This window comes from Etheostoma cragini, chromosome 23 (assembly GCF_013103735.1).
Source record: "Etheostoma cragini isolate CJK2018 chromosome 23, CSU_Ecrag_1.0, whole genome shotgun sequence".
Classification (NCBI taxonomy): Eukaryota; Metazoa; Chordata; class Actinopteri; order Perciformes; family Percidae; genus Etheostoma; species Etheostoma cragini.
Window position 1 is genome coordinate 12,115,113 of NC_048429.1, and position 18,882 is coordinate 12,133,994.

The 18,882-nt window shown below is 41.1% G+C and overlaps 2 protein-coding genes across 3 annotated transcripts in view; one reads left to right on the forward strand and one right to left on the reverse strand.

Annotated features, from left to right (window-relative positions):
- Positions 1-7,692, reverse strand: part of LOC117938930 (protein phosphatase 1H-like) — a 20,305-nt gene extending 12,613 nt beyond the window's left edge. The window contains exons 1-2 of the mRNA XM_034863910.1: positions 7,107-7,692; positions 2,125-2,314 (exon numbers count right to left, since the gene is read on the reverse strand). Coding sequence (XP_034719801.1) covers positions 2,125-2,314; positions 7,107-7,342 — 426 coding nt within the window. The 5' untranslated portion in view covers positions 7,343-7,692. The remainder of the gene's footprint in view (positions 1-2,124; positions 2,315-7,106) is intronic.
- Positions 7,693-11,627: 3,935 nt separating this feature from the next.
- The window catches only part of il17rel (interleukin 17 receptor E-like), a 30,794-nt gene continuing 23,539 nt past the window's right edge, over positions 11,628-18,882 (forward strand). For both annotated transcript variants that reach the window (XR_004655504.1, XM_034863936.1), the window contains exons 1-3: positions 11,628-12,048; positions 13,144-13,171; positions 14,590-14,739. Coding sequence is in view for 1 of the 2 variants with exons in the window: in XM_034863936.1 (XP_034719827.1) it covers positions 11,935-12,048; positions 13,144-13,171; positions 14,590-14,739 (292 nt within the window). In the remaining variant the exon portion in view is untranslated. The remainder of the gene's footprint in view (positions 12,049-13,143; positions 13,172-14,589; positions 14,740-18,882) is intronic.

The following is an 18,882-nucleotide window of genomic DNA, read 5'->3' on the forward strand; positions in this document are numbered from 1 at the left end:
TGTTTACCCCCATCTGCCTGCCTGCCGTTCTCCTCTCTGCATTTGGGTCCAATCCTCACACGCCCCCATAACACTTTCCACAGAGAGGCTTTAGAAGAAGATCAGCATTTAGACTCATCTCTTATTATAAAGTCAAATTCATCAGTGGGGCTTTTAATACCCATTAACAATGTTTTATGACTGGAGTCTGGAGTGTGCTACGGAAAAACTACAGACTCATTTATACAGAAAATAAAATTCTGTTGCTTTCCAGAAACATCTGTGTGAACTTAAACCACACCAACACGTAAGATATCTTCCAACTGAAAAAATTCTAAGAACGACTATCTATACTTTTGACTTTCTATAAAGACTACTAAATTGTTGCTATTTGCTATAATGACCACTTTTGGTAATTATGATTTTTTTAACAATCTGGTGAAGCCATTTTACCAAATGTTATGTTCTAGAAGGCGCAGACCTCTCCAGTTGCCTCATTGACAGCTCTGCAAAATTTTTGCAAAATTTTCTATTTTCAAAATAACTAAAAGTTGGGCTTTATGTGGTTGACGTGGACAGTGATGTCATGTGGCTAAGAGGCTCATCAGGATCGGGAAATCAACAAGGTTTAAGTCTCCTGCTGACTCTGATAGCTTCATGCTAGTCCTGACTGTCGTCGGCAGCCAGCTCGTCAGTCAAGTTTTCAAATGGAAACATCAGAGAAAACACAGAGGACGAGATGGAGAAGATGAGCTTGAGCTAGCAAGACGATCCCTGCGGCCATCTCATGACTTTGAGTCGCTCATCAGGATCAAGACGTCTCACCGGTCTCCTGCTGACTCTTCCAGCCTGGCCTTTCAAGGTTTTTAAATGTTAAGATCATAGTAAAGACCAAGGGGGAAAAGGTGAAGACGGTTATCAGCTACGACCTATGACTACCATCCTGACTACGTGGACAAGCAAGACCATCTCTGTGTCCATCTCCATCTCTCCATCTGGATGAATTAAACACCAACTGCAACTTCTCTGCTGGGCATCCTGTGCAGACACAATTTACTTCATGATGACTCATGCACTAGTTGAAGGGGCTGATGGAATACAACTTCACTGGAATTGTACCTCATACCATTTCTTGGGATTATAACATCAGAATAATGGGTTTTCAGTGGAAATCTATACAATTCTGGAAGGACCAATTCTCCCATGCTGTCAGTCCTTGGCAGTGGTGGACTGTATTCCAATGAAAGCAGGGCGTTGACGGGAAACACAGCTGGGTCATGGGTCACCTCTTTGGATTAATAAGTGACTAAAAATCAAGCTGTTGGGACAAAGATTATCTTAATGCCCTCTTTCATGTTGAAGTACTGAGAAACTGTATTTTAAATTTATCTTTGTGCTAAAAAAGCAATTTAAGTATGCATGCGAATAATGGATCTAAATCTGACAAAAGTAGGCAAAAGACCTGCTTCAACTCATCATCTATACCTAACTCGGGCTGAAGTAATGTAATTTTTAAAAAACAATTTCACATCTGAAAAAAAAAAAATGCAAATCTTAATGATTAATGCTGCTGGGTGTTTGTACTACCTGAGCCTAAATACACTGTCTTTGTCAAATAATGTTGCTGTACACCCTGCCCCATTAAAACTGTACCAGGACATGAAAAAATAGGAATTACGCCACATTCCCTAACAGGCTTCTGTGCCAGCATTCCCATGCAGTGCAGTGGGTGTCACCCTGGAAACGATTCCATTTGGATGCAAACTTTTGGGATTTTTGAACATGACATAATCGTCTGTCTCAAAGGGCTCCTCTAAGAGAACAGACATGCAGTTTTGTGGCCGATAGCCAATTAGTGGAGGTGGCACTGACTTACATGAGCATCGGAATTAAAGTGCAAAACAATTAATGTTACCATTATGTCACCAGTTAATAATTTATACATTTTTTCCTTTTTACCTTCTTAATTACACCGTCGATTATGGCTGGGATGACTCATTTTACACTATTTTCGTTTATTTTATTAAACCAGGATAATCCACTCAGTATCAATACTGCTTAAAAAAATAAATGCACACTGTATACCCTTTGTGCATATACTATACTCACACATTCAATGGAGTCTATAGTTCTGGTTCTTCTTACCTCTCCAAACTTGTTGTGGTCAATACGGAGCACCAGGCCCTCTCCATTGGGCAGGGAATTGCGTCTCTTGGCCGTGGGGGTCTTGCTGGGTGTGGAGGGCGGGCAGTAGCTCATTGGCCTCCTTCTTGCTACAACCACCTCGCAGCAGGCCTGGTCCTCATTCAGCGCACTCTTACCAGCATTAATCACCCTGAAACAAAGGCAAGATGTATACAGGTTCACACTCATGTTGTAGGCTTTGACAGTTTGTCAGACACTCAGATGTCTTTATATAAAAGTCCCATTTTTCTAGATAAAATGTTTTAACGAGCAACAGATGCACCATTTGCTGTGGTAACCCAGTCTGACAGCTGTGGTCCGGTTGAATGAAAGCCAACATCTGATTTTGTTGGACGAAACGGTACTGCAGTCTTTCGTGGTAATTATGGCTCACTGCAGCATCCCAACAGTTAGTCAGAGCCGCAGCCTGAGGTTTCTATCTGTACACAAAGTGAAGCAGCTGGCTTTGTATGGTACATGTTCCTGATGAAGATCAAACACGAGAGCTTTGTTTGCGGTATCTGCTCTGCCGGGAGTGTCCTGATGCATCAGCACAGTCACTTCTGGAAGAATTAGAAGTCTTTGTTTGTGTGCGACTACATACATGCCCAAAGCCCAGTGTGTGTGTGTGTGTGTATGTGTGTGTGTGTGTGTGTAGCCTTCATCTTCATTTGTCCCTGATTTAACCAGGCAGACCACAGAGACGGAAGGTTCCAAGGAGAGATGAAAATCAGTAATGATACAATAAAGGACAGTCACATAATAAATCTGTGGTGTGCATAAACGTTTTTAATATGATTTTTCACATTTCTGCATTTGACAAAAATTCTTTTTAAATTACTGCCTTGCTTCTTTTCTTAATAAGCTACCTGAGATACAAATATGAGCAAGGCCATATCCAACAGGATTTGAAATATACTGAGTTGGTCACCCCCCCCCCCCCCCCCCCCCCCCCCCCCCCCCCCCCCCCCCCCCCCCCCACACACACACACATACCCCACATCTTACCAAATAATCCAAATTCTTGTCTAGACACCAACAAAGTATGAAAGTGTTTTCATTATAGCTTGTGATAGCTAATGTAATTGGGCTACCAAATAAAAAGTAAGAAAATAAAGATCGTGGAGGCAGCTCCAACGAGACTGGCCAGTTTTACAGACGTCTCTGCAGGGTGTTTTGAATCTTTGTATGTGTGTGTGTGCGTGTGTGTAAGAAATTGGCATGCCTATTTATAGACACAGACTGTGGATGTTTTCTGCTAGGCAGCATCAACGTCTGGTTCTTTGTCTTAAATGCAGATAGAACAAAATAGACAGGAACAGGCTCATGTAGAGATACTTAGCAAAAGTGGCAATTCTGCTTGTATTTATATAAATATGCAAATATGTATGCACTTAAGCATATCTGGATTTAATACTTGCCTTTTGCTGTTCCAATTATAATTGTTATTTTTGTGATTCAATTGCTTTTGTGACAATGGCTAATGCCCATGTAAAGCCTTTTTGAATTTGAGAGAAAAACAAAGGGATTGAGAGAAAGAGAGATATATTGTCTTGAAAGCTTTGTGTAGCAGTCCATTTCCATTGCAGACCATGTAGTACGTAAATAGGAGGATACCAAATAAATAAAGTACTTTCTATTTTTAACATTGTTGCAATGTTAATTTGTTTGGCCATTTTGCTTTAATGGAGCTCAGCGAATGATGGATGTTGATGGAATTGGATTGTGTAATTGATGGAGTATTTGACAATGGGTGGGGTATTCTTAAAGGAAGACTCCAATAATATTTTCACATCACTCCTAGTTGATCGACTGTTTCTATGCAATCACTTTTTAGTAACCATCAGATATATCCATGCATTCACTTTTCACTTAAACCAATCACAATCAGCATGTATTTCACAAGCCAATCCCAGCCAATCACAGCATGACATCTCTGTTTTAAATCTGGTCTCTCCTCTGCGGTTGTCAGCTGTCATGTCAGGACTAGAGTGCGACCCACCTCCTCCTCCCCTTCAAAGACCAGTTGTCTCACCCATAATACCGTGGGTCTTTATCAGCTGACCGCCCCCTTGGCACCTTTGGTTTTGTCGCCTTTGATTCTTCGTCACCACCACCAGTGTCTAGACTCCATCGGGGCATATGTCTGGGTTTCGCTACAACTTTAAAACGTATTGTTACAATGGAATCTAACATCCAAAGACTTTGTACTTTGGAAATCTTGTTACCAAGCAGCCCCTTTTAGTTTTAATTTTTTTTAATGTAAATGGTATTTTTGTCTGATAAATGTTCAACACAAGACATTTATTATTCACAGGATGCAAATAATTGGCCTCATCGTGAGTCTTTTTAAACTATATTCAGACTATTATAATGCTCCATTGAAACATGGTTAATTTGGCTCTGCTGAACTGTAGGAACACACAAATCTTATAATCCTCTAAATGTGGCAGCAATAGTCAAGAAAACACTGCTACAGTAAATTTGGTATTTGTTATAACTGTACTAACAACTCCCATAAAATGTGTGAACCAGTTGCCATGTTAGGTCTTGTAGTAGCATAGTATAAAAACCATCATGTCCAGCGGGTCCTCACTATGATTACACAGCTCTGCTTTAAAACATAATACATAATGCACCTGTAATTATAGTAGAAAATACCTCTTGAGTTATTATACACATAACACACTCTGACAAACTGACTACTTTTGAGCTCATGATAAACAATTCCAGGAAGTCTTTGTCCGCTTCATTGAATCTGCTGTCAACAAACAGTAATCTGATAACCTAAGTACGTGTGTGTGTGTGTGTGTGTTTGTGAGTGTCCGCGTGTATCTGTGCGTGTGATCATGTCCTGCAAGTTGTACATTATTGTGTATAAAAAAAATGCATGTTTATATGAACTCTTAAACCCTACAACACTTACAGTTCTCATGCCTCTTGACTACAGTGTGTTGAATGAGTGCAATCAATAATGGATCATTCTGTGCTACTCTATTTCATGGTGGGTGCAGCTGTTGCCATTGTGTGTGTGTGTGTGTGTGTGTGTGTGTGTGTGCGTGTGTGTGTGTGTGTGTGAATAAAAATGCTCTTGCATCTAATTTGTCTTTATTTCTCAATTTGGCAGGATGAGTCATTTTATTTCCCTGCCAATCTTGTTTCATTCGGAACAATTAGCTTTCCTCCCATTAGTAACAAAACCTAATTTCCCCCTCCATTGTCAGACATCTAATGCCCTCTTTCTTTCTTTACCCTTGGCAACAGATTCTGGTTCAGACATTGGCCCCATGGATGAGATCATTATTTGGTGAAGCACAATGCTTTATAGCGTTGCCTCTGTTTTAAGTAATTAAAGAAACCCTAACATTGAAAGAGCTGCGATACTTAAAATACTTACAAAAAGTCCAAATTTAACACTTTTTCTTGAGGGTTTGAGCGTTTTGGTCAATATTGCACTACCACCTGAATGAAAGAGATACAAAAAATAACACAGCAAAATGGGATCACATCAGGAAGGTGTCTGGTTAAAAACAAGATTTAATTCCTCAACTCCTCATGTCTGTTGTTCATGTTGGGAGCAGAAAAGAGTAGAGAGTACGAGAGACAAAGTGGGAGGTGTAGGAGAGGTGAGAGCCAAAACAGCTGCTGTAATAACAGCAAAGGAGGCTTTAATTACAGATGAATGCTGGTATGAGCTGACCTTATTAACGACACCGGTCCCAAAGAGACACTTTATGCCATCTCTGAGTATGTATGTGTGCGTGTGCGTGTGCGTGTGTGTGTGTGTGTGTGTGTGTGTGTTATAAAGATAGAAAATGAAAGAAAAAGGAAGTAAGCTGTAACCAAAGACCAGATAAACAATTAAAGAATTACATTACTAACAATTTAATTATTATTATTATTATTATTATTATTATTATTATTATTATTATTATTATTATCCAGTGTGAAAAAAGAGAAGAAAGGACTGGATATTTATAATAATAAATAACGTTGAGGAACACCCTTAGTATTCAGAATGAGAACAAACTTGTTTCCTAATTAACTGGTCAAAAGATCTTGACTTAATGGAAGAACAATTTTTGTTGAAGGAAAGCAATAGAAGATTCACAGATATCTAGGAGGAATAGTCATTAAAGATCTAAGATAGCACCCTATTTTTTACTTCTTTGTCATTCTGGTGCTATGTGATAATTAGTTGAGTAGCAATTAGTTCCTTATTTTTCCTTGTTGTGTGGCACCCCGGGCTACACCCAGTAACATTAATAATCATAAGTCAACAGCGGTATGAATGAATGTTTAGTTACAGCTAACACCTTTTGCAGATATTAAGGGGAGTTAACCTGAAATACAACTTTGTACTGTATGTAGTTGGCTATTAATAAACCACCGCCTACCACACACTAACAGGGCTTTCTTGAACCGTTGGTCCTCTGCTAAACTACAGCATGCAGCAACTAACTCTTTACTTGAGTGCGTTAAAGAAGAGCCAGCAGTCTACAGTATAGGCTAATATAGAAGCTATTGCCATGCAATCACACACTGACACACAGCTATTGCCATGAATAGAGCACAGTTGTAGACTAATAACCAGATGATGCTGGTACAGTAGAGAGTGCATCATCCTCTTGCACAAGAGCTCTCTGGGTGCTGTGACCAGTTGGATGAATGCTGCCATCCATGTCAATGTAAATATGACACAAAGCATGGAGAACAAAAGCATGCTGCATGGATCCACAGTCACATTGGAGATGGATGTCAATCACAACAGGTGCAGGTCCTAAGACCTAAGAGTGTGTAGGGAGTGTGTAGGTCTACCTGCCTGCTTTAGGAGCAAATCAGTGAGATGGACTGCTGTGATGGACACATGCAAGCACTTGGGCCTCAACAAGACTACACGCTGATGCTTTTCCATTGCATGCCACTGTGATGCCGTTACTTACTCAGCGTAGCCGGTGGCCCACGGTAATCTCCTTGTTTCCTTCAGGATGAGGATGGGCCGAGCTATGTGGTCCGCGGAGCACTCGATCTCATCCAGGGACAGTCCCAGGAACTCGGGTCTCATATATGGGAATTTCAGCGGCAGCTCGGAACCGGTGTTGCCCACTCCGCCGGAGTTGCCCCCGGACATTATACCGCCCATGAACCCGGCCACCGCGGTCTTGACCCGGGTGAGCATGTTTGTGGCGCGTCGCGGCGGAGTGTCCGTCGGCCGGTGCGAGGTGCCGCGGCTGCCTTTTCCCGGATTCCCCCCCAGCTCGGCCGCGCGGGTCGACGACAGGCTCGATGGAGAAGGAGACGGAGGGAGAGGAGGAGGAGGAGGAAGAGGAGAACCTCAGATGATCACAGCTTCATTCATTCAGCGGCCGGAGGAGAGGGTGATGTAGACAGATATGCATTCGGTAAAACCCTGCACACCCACGGAGAGTCATTGATAACAGATCGGCCGTCGTGAACGCGGAAATACAGTGAAGATTAACGGGTCATGTGATGCAACCATGGATGCACACTGCAAAAAATGTTAATTCCGTATAGACCCCAGGTTTATATGGAGTTATTAAATTTTAAAGGCAAAAAAATTATAATATGCCCAGTGACCTTCGAGATTTTCAGGGATCAACTGCAACAACAGTGGCGAAGAGTCAAGTTTAAGATAGCTTTATTGTGAAAACAGCAGGCTACTACACTGGAAACAAGTATACTTTATTGTAAGATGAGATTTATTATTTGAATATTTAGTTAAGAAATGACCTTTTTTTAGGGTAACTGGAATTTCCATTAATTGTAGCTTCATAGTGTATTCTGTTCCTTGACTTAGCTATTTAACTTGTTACCCTGCCTGTAATTCAGTAACAGTTAGGTTGGCGGAGGGATATGACGTTGAGATGATGAAGCACGTTTTCTTATTGAGTTGTTAGACTCCATCCACGCCCCGAATTACTTGTATGTAATAACGACAAGTTAATAGTTAACGCTAACAATAACTAACTAATTATAACACATTTTAACTCATCAATGTACAATAAGATTTCAACGCTCAGTAGGCTACAGGAAGGGCGTAAAAATATGGGTTCAGCATGGGGGGGGGGGGTGAGCTTTTCATTATTGAGCAAAATTGGAATTTTGAGCGTAAAACACTTCATTTTCATCATTCTGTTGAATTTGTTTGCATGTTGCAAATATCTTTATTTGTGTAAAGGAAATTAATTTTTGGGGTGATTTGCACTGGCCAGTTTTGACCCCCCCCTCCCTGTAAACTACGCCTATGGACTACAGTAAATGAGACTGATATTTTTTGCAGTGTAGGAGCAGCAAAGATTGATCATTCTCACAGTGAGTGCTGTGGTCAGGATGAGCAGCTTACAGCGTCTGACAGCAGGTTAAAGATAAGCCTTTATACCAGCTATAGAAACCCATAGACTGTATATTATTAATATTAACAGTCTATGTAAAAACCCTGCCCCTGGATTGTACACTATTGTCATAAACGAAATAAATATTATATTACAATTTAACACTTGATACCACACTTAGGCTACATGACGGTTGGCAGAGGCTATGTCAGGAATTATTTTGATGATCAAAAGGAAAAGGAGTTTGTCTTTTTTTTAAATCCCTGTGGAGGAAATTAAGGGAGCCACCCGAGGGCGTCTCCTGTGGCCTATTCCAAAGTACTTTATAAAGGCTAGACCCGTCTGTCCCAAATAAGCAGCTGAAGGACACTATTGGTAAGAGAAAACATTTCAATTTGGAATACGATGGAAGTAATTAGATTTATAAAATGTTATTTTTACTGTGTTATTATTATTATTATTATTATTTTTATTAATCCTTAATACATACTTTATAGGCATATTAAAATTCTTCTTAATATTATTGTTATTATTCATAAGTATTACTCTTATTATACTTCTTACTTTTGTTTTGTTTGACGTTAAAGCCAAAAATAATACCTAGAAAATGATTTTGTATTTCCTAAATTGGGTTAATAACTTATAGGGTCATGTTTTTATTATCTGTTAATAAAAGATATGTCTGTACATAATGTTCCCCAGCATAGTTTCTTTAATTCGCCAAGAGGGCCCCTCCAATAAGCACTTATATTTGAGAGAAGAGCTGCACAGCTTATTAACATGTACTCCCACATACATGACAGGTCATCACAGTGGCGGAAGCACGTTATTAATGATTTACAAAACAACCACACTTGATGACTAATCCGGCGATAAAATGAGAACTCCTTCAGTCTGAATTACCAAAAGGTTGTGACTGCATCCTTGATGGCTCACTGTACATAAAAAGCAATGACTAGTTATTAATGAATTACTAACATTTATAACTTTATCATTACCCATTGAAACCCATAGCAAATGTCATGACTGTGGGGAAAACAGTGAGTGTTGTAATACTTACTCAATCCCAGTAGATAGAGCCGTTACACAACAGGTTTAACCTGATAACGCAATGACTGTGCAAGGTACCAAAGTGATTTTTGTTACAGTGTTCTTTCAGGAAATCCTTCAAGCTATACTGTGTTATAGTGCTATTTTGGGAAATAATGACAAGAAATACTACCATAAATAGGTCTTATATCAATAGCTCCAGGTGTGTCATATCAATATTCTTTGACTTTTCGTTGAGGAACCAATTGATTCTTTATTGACAACTCTCTGACGTTGTTTGTGTTTTGTTTTACCTACGTAATTGGTCGGATTTAAGCCAGGCATGTCTTTTTCCTAAGGGTTAGGAACAACAGTAGGAACCTAGCTGGATAATTTTTTTGTCATGTTCATCATGTTCATGTAAAGATACAATTGTGCATGATAAAGATCATCTCACTTGTCCCATTGGCTGAACTCTTTAATCGTCTTGCTTTGATGTTATTGCACAACACGGCATTTCAAAGAAGTGCAGTGTCTGACAATAAACACAAGTGAAGTGTTTTGTTCTTCATTGTACTGCATGGTTGCTGTTTGGAAATGCCAGACAGACTTTTGTAATGCATATCTCTACATTTGTTGACTCACTTGTTGTGATCAATCAAATGCCCTCCAGACATTCTAATAACCTGAGATTATAATAGAAGGGCTTTTCTTCCCTGTCATTCCCAGCATCAGAGGGATTAGGAAATTCCTACATTGCTTTAAGACTTTTTTTTTGGTCTTTTAATTTTTTTTCTTTGTAACATTCTGTTTCTGGCAGGACAAGTAGTTCTAATGAATAAAGATAGGAAATTCTGTAGTGTGAGAGCTGTTGCTTGATGTGATTTAGTAGTAGAAAGAGGTGGTTCACACTATAAAAAGGCAAACAAAACATTAAGAATTAAGACACTGGATGATTGATTTAAAGCACATTGACCTGTTGCACAAAAACAGGTCAAATTATTGTGTAATGGTTAAAGGGTTTGGGTTTCCTCTCATTGCTCTCATTGTTGTTTTGGCCAAAGCCAGATGCTGTTTTTAACAGAAAAAAACCCACTGTACACTACCTACTCTGCACCAAACAGCAGACATACAGACACAGTGAGCCACTAGCTGGTAAACATAGTGGAGCTAATACCTGCTAAAGAGCCTCAGTACTTAGGTTAGGTCACTCAGGTTAAAAGCCATAGCAGAGCAAATATTTGACTTTGCCAGTTGGCCAGAAACACAACATAAAGGCTAATGTTGCTTATCTGTATCAGCTGGTTATGTAAATAAGAAACGATTTGCTAATAAATTGCTATATGTCAATTGTGTTCACAGATCCTCCTAAAAAGCACCCAAAAACAATAAGTGATGGCAAGTTAAAGAAATTATTCTTTAAAAGAAACATGTGCAAACTCGTCAAATTATACAGTCCAAGACAGTCCTTTCAACGCCACAGAGTGTTGCCCATGTTAGGGCATGTGTGCAGTTATAGCAAAAGCCAAGAGGAAGTTTTCTTTGTGGGGGAGTTAAATGTCAGGGGCCATTGTTATTGCTGTCACTGCGAGTGAAAGTATTTGTGTTTTACAGAAACAAAACCAGCTCATTAACTAGCCTTTTCCCAATAGCTCTTCCGAAACTCCATTTCGTCAAACGTACCGTCTTGTCCTGTGGCTTTCAAAAAGGTCAAACAGGGTGAACACAGCATAATGAAAGTCATGCATGGATCAAGTTTCAGCCACCATATCTCCGTCATCACATGGGATTGTTGTATTTCCCAGAAATTAAAAAATGTGTTATTTCGGGGAAGGATGCACCGTAATTTTAGAGTTTGAATTGAAGCAATAGTTTTGTGTGTGTGTGTGTGTGTGTGTGTGTGTGTGTGTGTGTGTGGCGCATTGGCAAGGATTCCGATTTTCCAATCAGCGTTGATTGTTTGAAGTGTGTCAGAAGTACCAAAAAAAAGGAGGAGAAAGTAGAAAAAAGGAGGATGTGTTGTATGACTTGCATGTTGCTGAAGAGTAAAAAAGAGAAATGCTTTTGGCCCGCCTCCTCTGAGGAATATTTAAATCCACTCTTTTTACCAGCCTGTGTTTCACTCCGTGTGCTTGGCTCTGCCCCAGTGCACTACCTCACTGGATATCATCACACTCAAGACAACATAAACAGGAGAGTCTCCTCACCATCCAACTACCTGTCACATCAGGCCAATCCTCATCTGACACTGCCACGCATCCCCTCGGCCTGGTAAAAAGAAAAGAAAAATAGCAATATAAAAAAGAAGAAGAAGCAGCAAAAGTAACTGTTTGCAGGACCCAGCAAGAGGAAGAAGACGTCTAAGTTTGGGTGCCTAGTTCTGGTGAAAATGATCGTGTGGGCAGCCTTGCTGATGTGTCATTGTTGTTTGTGTCTGGATGGAGCTGCAGAAGAAAACTCAGGACTGGAGAGGATAGAGAAATGTGGTACCAGGTGTTCTAAGGTAAAACTGCATCCTTTGTAACATTAAACAAACCAAGATACAAAACAATTGCCTCTGTAAATATAGTAGTGTCATATCATTACCTCATATTACTGCTGATGAGGCTACTGATAGTATACAATAATACTGCTGCTCATTGTATAGTTTCTAAAAGTTAAAAGAAATGTGATGTCTATCATAAGTTATCTGCTATTACTACCACCACCACCTGTATAGCTACAACTTATTCTACAAGTAACAACCATTGTGCATTCTTTCTGGGGAAAGGGCTCTAGTGAGCCAATGCATGACACATACCTCTACCTGTGTGACTTACCCATGTGTATGAGGATACATAATGCAAAGGGGAGCAGGCATATTTAAAGGGGGCTAGTGTGTAGTCCACAAAGACTATAGTATTTTTTTTCAAATCCTGTACAGTATTACTCAACTTACCATTTACTCAAGCCTAAGAAGGAAATCAAACCAGCTGCAAATGTACTTTGGTGGAGAGTGATTAGAGAACACACTCACCTTTCTACTGTAGCATTACTTCTCTTTCAGACTTATAAACTATCTTTTGTTGCATGTTTACAACGCCTCCTAAATAAAGAACAAGTGGAGTATTTACCAAATTTAAAAAAGCCCTGAATTCACTTCATACATCTTGTCAGTCACCACTGGTGCATGAACACAGGGCATATTTCCTGTCTGATAAATAGGCCTACACAAGGCTGCATTCTACAAAGTTTTGGAAGTGAGCCTAAGCAAAGTGCACGTGATGACACAGGGGATGCACTCTGTGTGAATGCTCTCTGCAAATTAAAAACTAATATAAGGTTGGCGCAGGCTCCAGGTTTAGCCTACACGCTTGGCTGTGTTGGACGATGACCAACTGCGGCAAAAAGACAAACAGATAGTGTTTTACCTAAAGGAGCAATGAGGATGTAAAAAGCTCCTGGTTGTACGGGAATCCCCCGATCTAGAGCGCAGTTACCTTTGTACTTTATTAATGTAAACTACCTATTCAAAATGATTCACAGAGTAACACTGTGTTTTATTTTGTTTCTCTCTCTCTCTCTCTCTCTCTCTCTCTCTCCCTCTCTCCCCTTGCAGGGCCTCCACTGCAAAACCAAGCCAAACAGTGAGTATAGACATGCACTGCAGCTACATCACATCTGCACTCGTGCATGCAAACAGGACATGATTCTGCACAATTAAGTAAATAAATACAAATTAGTGAGGGTGCCTTTGAAATTCCCTTCAGTGTTCAGAGTTGCCTTTAAGGCAGGGTTGAAAAAGCCTATAAAACTTGTTTAAACACAAACCATTGTTGAAAATCAATCTGAAGAGTGCCTCACCACTCATATGGTATGAAAAAGGCCAGCAGGGCCTGTATTGCTTGATGAAACTGTCCAAGTTTCATGTCAACAAGTCCCTCATGATTCCGATCTTATATTAAATCTCTTCTGACCTTCTCACTTCTCTGTTGGTTTGGAAATCTTAACATCAAGTCCAAAACTGCACTATACAGAGTTGTGCAGATGAGCAACAATACATTGGTTGTCCAACAGTGCACATTGTCAGACTTGTTCCATGTACAGATAGTCAGGATAGTCACTCCGACAGTTCCCACCCCTTATTCCCTGAATTTCAGCCTCGTCGCCTGTCTCCCGTCTAATATATCTATCTGTAAGGAGTAACAGGTACAATTACTCCTTTATACCGGGAGCCTTTGCCTTAAGAGTCTTCTTTGATCTCTTGTCCACCTAATTTTGTCCTCTTTCTTTTCTTTCTTTCTTTCTTTATTCCTTGGTTGGTTATATATTCTAGTCTGTTGACTATGTGTTGAGGATGTCAATAAGGTTGATAAAAGGGGTTGGTGATGTAATGTAATGGATGCTGATGTTGTTGTCTTGTACTGGTATTTATTTTTCCCTGTACTCTTACTGTTGTATTCCAGTTGGACTATGTGTGTTATGTTATTAAAGATTATGGATTTATGTGTCTTGTACGTGTTTATACTTGCTGCACCCCTTATTGCCCTTCAGGGACACAAAGTTGAAGTTGAAGTACATGCAATTAAAATAATAACCCAATATATTATTTCAACACTACCATGTAATGCACAACTGACAGTCAACAAACTGAACAGAACACACTCTCATTTAAAGATCTAAAGAAGTAGCTTGATGTTGCATGTGACATGTTATGTGCACAAAAGACCATGATGGAGGAAATGCTGTTCTTTGCTCTTCTAAATAAAGAATAGAGAATGACAAAACACATGGTTAATTGATATTTTTTCACATTTGGAAAGCACAGTTTATGCTTGATTTGACATGCCAGTCTCTTTCCCTGGAAACATACACACAATGTTACTGGGATTGTGACAGGAGAAATACTCAACCAGAACATAATAAAAATGTAGGAATGACTTACTGTTCTGTGACAGAACAACATGATTGCATCAGTATTTTCTAACTAATCAAGTATGTGGCAGTATGGGCCCTGAAAGATGATGTGTGACACATATTTATTCTCGGCCCCTGTCCCGTGTAGATTGGTTTCCGCCTCCGTGTCAGGACCCCGCTGAAGGTCTCAACCCATCCTCCGTGTTCCAAAACATCAGCCTCTCCACAGTCATGAGTTGTGAAGGGAGGCAGAAGTGCTCCTTACGCCTCAGGATCAAAACCACATTACAACTTACTGGTATGTAAATGTTTTGACACTATATTTGCAGAATGCTTTTACATAGAAAAAACGTTTGATTGCCACTAAGTTGTCCATCTAGTTGACCTTTCTTCCTCAGTGAACATTTTGAAATGTTCTGTAATGAACAGTTACCACATAAGCAAGTTTTTTTTTTTAAACAACTGATTGAGACATTCCTATGTGACTAATTGGGTTTAGCGGGAACATGTATGAAGTTACTGAAGCTATTGCACAGTTTTACCATAAAATGTGAACTACATCCCACCAGATTCTTGTAATACGTGTTTAGCCTGCACCGTAGAGGAGACATTCCAAGGTTAGACATTGATTAGCCAGTGATCAGCTGGGTTTAGCAAAGTTAATTGTCAATGGACATTAAATACATCCAAACTGTAGATTGGCTGCCTTTTAAACCACAGTGTGCTGTGGAATTAGAGTTGTTTAAATATCAATCTTTAACAGAGCAATACTAAGTAATGAAACATTTTTTTATTTTTTTTACAAACAAATGTCATCAGCATGACTTAAAAGATGTAAAAGCCAACTTAAAAACTGAATTTGTTTCACCCAAAAACACCTCACAATACCCCATTACAGATACGTTGATGCAGGTGACTGTTGTAGGAATAGAATCTAATAAGTAATGGGGCCCCTAGCCTGCAGAATTTATATGTTGCTATCAGTGACTGCCTACTGTTCACACTGTCTTTATTTTCTAGAATTCTAGTATGTTCTTCATAACTTACCGTCACACCAACAGAAGGTGTGACTCAATTTATTTGACTTCGTCATAATGAGTACGTTTCAAATGCAACTTTTTGGGTTTGGTCAAGCCAATGTAGGATGAGTCAATTAGGCAGTTAGATGTGGTCATCACTGATCAGAATCAGAATAAGAATCAGCTTTATTTGCCCGATATGAGGACACATACGAGGAATTTTTCTTTGGAGCATCGTTGCTCAAAATTTGCTTACACATTAAAAAAAATATATATATATAAATATATATATATATACACATTAATATATACACAATATATACATACTCTAAACAGAAACAATATAGAGGCATGAGTAAAATGAAGAGTTCAATAAAAATTATTTAAATGTGGAGCATAATGCAAAGGATACTGGGAATAAATAGTATTATGTTATTATGTTACAATATGAACAGTATAAATAGTGTGGACAATTTGAACAGTTCTAAAATAGGAAATGAGAATGATGAATAAATAACAAATAAATAATAAATAATAAGTGAGATGTGAGAATGGGATTGAGGAGTAAATAGTAAATAATAAGTGAGATGTGAGAATGAGAATGATGAAAATACTAAATAAGTGGAATAATAAGTGGAACCAGTAAACAGGTGCTGTAGAGACAGTGTTACTGGGTTATTGACCAGAATTTACTTGTGTTGCATGAAAATGCAGATGACCAGTGACAACCAGTGAAGGCAGTCTCATTTACTAAACTAACTCATTTGCAAGATGACTGATAATTCCATGAGACTTCTGCTTCTGCGTCATGGCTGTATAAATTGCTTTTTTCTGTTCCTGATTTTGCACTTAATCTGATAAGATGTAGACCAAAACTCACATGCTGGCAGATATTTGCAGCACAGGACACTCATTTCCATGGGTTTCCTTATTGCCTGGGCTGAAATGGGGAAATCCCTTTGATCCTGATTGATACTTTAGTCCACTCAGGCAATATAATGTGACACATACTTTTCCTTCCTGTATGACATTAAAGTCAAGCTGAGTCACACTGAAAGGCACAAATAATTAACTAGCTGGTTAAGGTCCCTTGTGGGCCTCCTGGCGGATTAAAACATAGTCAGTCGTCTGAAGCCCAGCAGGGACGTGTGACTGAGGAAGTCCATGACAAGAAGTGGGGACAGGCGCAAAAAGCCTGGCATTGTCCAGTAAAGTAGACCGCTGGAGAGTAGCAGACCAGGGAACTGTGGCACTATGGACAAAATCCCATGGAACCTGCAGCGGCTGTTCATAAACCAGCTTTGTTGTAGAGGACTAAAGGTCCTCCTTTGGCGCAGTCCTGATGCCCATAATCACCCATGGGAGCTTGTCAACCCAGTTGCTGTCTTTAAGGCTGGCACGCAGGGCAGCCTTCATTGACCTATGAAAACGTTCACAAAGTCAGTTAGCCTGCGGGTGATATGCGGTCGTGCGGTGGGGCTTCACTCCAAGGCTCCGTGTGACAGCATTCCACAGCTCAGACGTGAATTGCGCTCGCCGGTCAGAGGAGATGTCTGATGAAGTGTCAAAACGGGCAACCCAAGTGCCGATAAATGCCCGTGTCATCTCGACAGCCGTCACCGACGTCAGTGGCACAGCCTCAAGCCAGCGGGTGGTCCTGTCAACCATGGTAAACAGGTATGTGAAACCATTAGAGGAGGCCAGGGGACCAACTAGATCAACGTTCACATGGTCAAAACGTCTCTCTGGAACGGGGAACAACTCTAACGGGGCTTTAGTGTGGTGGTTCACTTTGGCCCATTGGCAGTCAACAAAGCTGTGGGCCCAGTCCCTAACATCCTTCTTGAGGCCGTGCCAAACAAACTTTGCTGCAACCAGTTTTTCTGACGCTTTCGAACCTGGGTGGGAGAGACCATGAATGGCATCAAAAACTTTACGTCTCCATCCAGTTGGGACAAGTGGCCCAGGACGGCCTGTGGTGACGTCACACAGGACTATGGGGCCGGCATTGCCAAAACCCACATCCTCAACTTGCAGCCCTGTAGTCGGGGTCCTCAGGAGTTCCACGTCCGGGTCTTTGGTCTGATCCGTTGCCATGTGATTGTAATCCAAACCAAGATGGACTGCCCCTGCTACGACCCGTGACAGGCAGTCTGCCACGTGGTTGCTCTTACCGGCAACGTGCTGCAAGTCCGTAGTAAACTCCAAAATGTAGGACAGATGTTGTTGCTGGCGGGCGGACCACGGCTCAGCCACCTTGGCCATGGCATCAGTTAGCGGCTTGTGGTCCACAAAAGCAGTGAAGTGTCAGCCTTCCAGCAGGGAACGAAAATCTCTGACGGCGAGGTAGAGACCCAACAGCTCTCGGTCGAAAGTGCTGTCATTCCGCTCACTGGGGCGTAACCGTGACGGCTAAAGAAAGCCAGCGGCTGCCAGGCCCCACCCCGCACTCCTCGTAGATAGCCCCGACACCATAGTCCGAGGCATCTGAGGTGATGGCGATGGGGGCTGTAGGAGAGGGGTGAGCCAGCAGGGTGGCGTTCGCTAGGGCTTCCTTAGTGGCAGCGAACACCTTGTCCCTGCTCTAAGTACAGTCCACAGCCTGCTTGGGTTTACCTTTCAAAGGCTCATGCAAGGGCTGCATTAGCTGAGCGGCGCAAGGAATGAGGCGATGGTAAAAATTCACCATGCCCGGGAACTCCTGCAGGGATTTGACAGTGTCGGGCGTGGAAACTGTGAAGGGAGGGGGACTGCCCCATTCTCAGTGACTCTGTGTCCCAGGAAGTCAATGGTAGCGAGACCAAACTGGCACTTGACGGGGTTGATAATTAGTCCATGCTGGCTAAGCCACTCAAACAGGGTGCGGAGGTGTGCCAGGTGCTGAGATTTGGATGTGGTTGTCACCAGGATGTCATCCAAGTACACAAAAAGAAAAGACAGGTCCTTCAAAACTGAGTCTTTTGCTAGCCTTGGGTCCAAACTTGGCATGGTAAAAACACAAGCCTGAAGACCGTTGGGGATCTGAAGACTGCCGCTGGCGAGAAGTGGTTGCAGCGATGAGTGTGGAGTCGTCCAGTGTCACAGGACAGATGCGCGGGGGAAAAGTCGCGGCCACGCAATTTCCCTGACTCGTCAGGAAAAACTTATCAGCCTCTTTGGCCAGTCTCCGACAGGCAATGATTGTGGTGTTAGCTAGTGCAGCTCTAACTTGAAAAGGCAGCTGATGCAGGAAAATCTGAACGAACAGAAAATCGGACCTGTGTTCACCCAAAAGGTCCAGCACGGGTCTATGAGCTCAGAGGGTTTGCTGTCACCCAGTCCTTGAAGAGAGAAAAGCCTACTGGCTCTCTTGGCGTCCGACAGCTCAAATGTTTTCAACAGGTGGGCCTTGTGTGCTGCATTCTTCCCATTTGCCGGAGGTT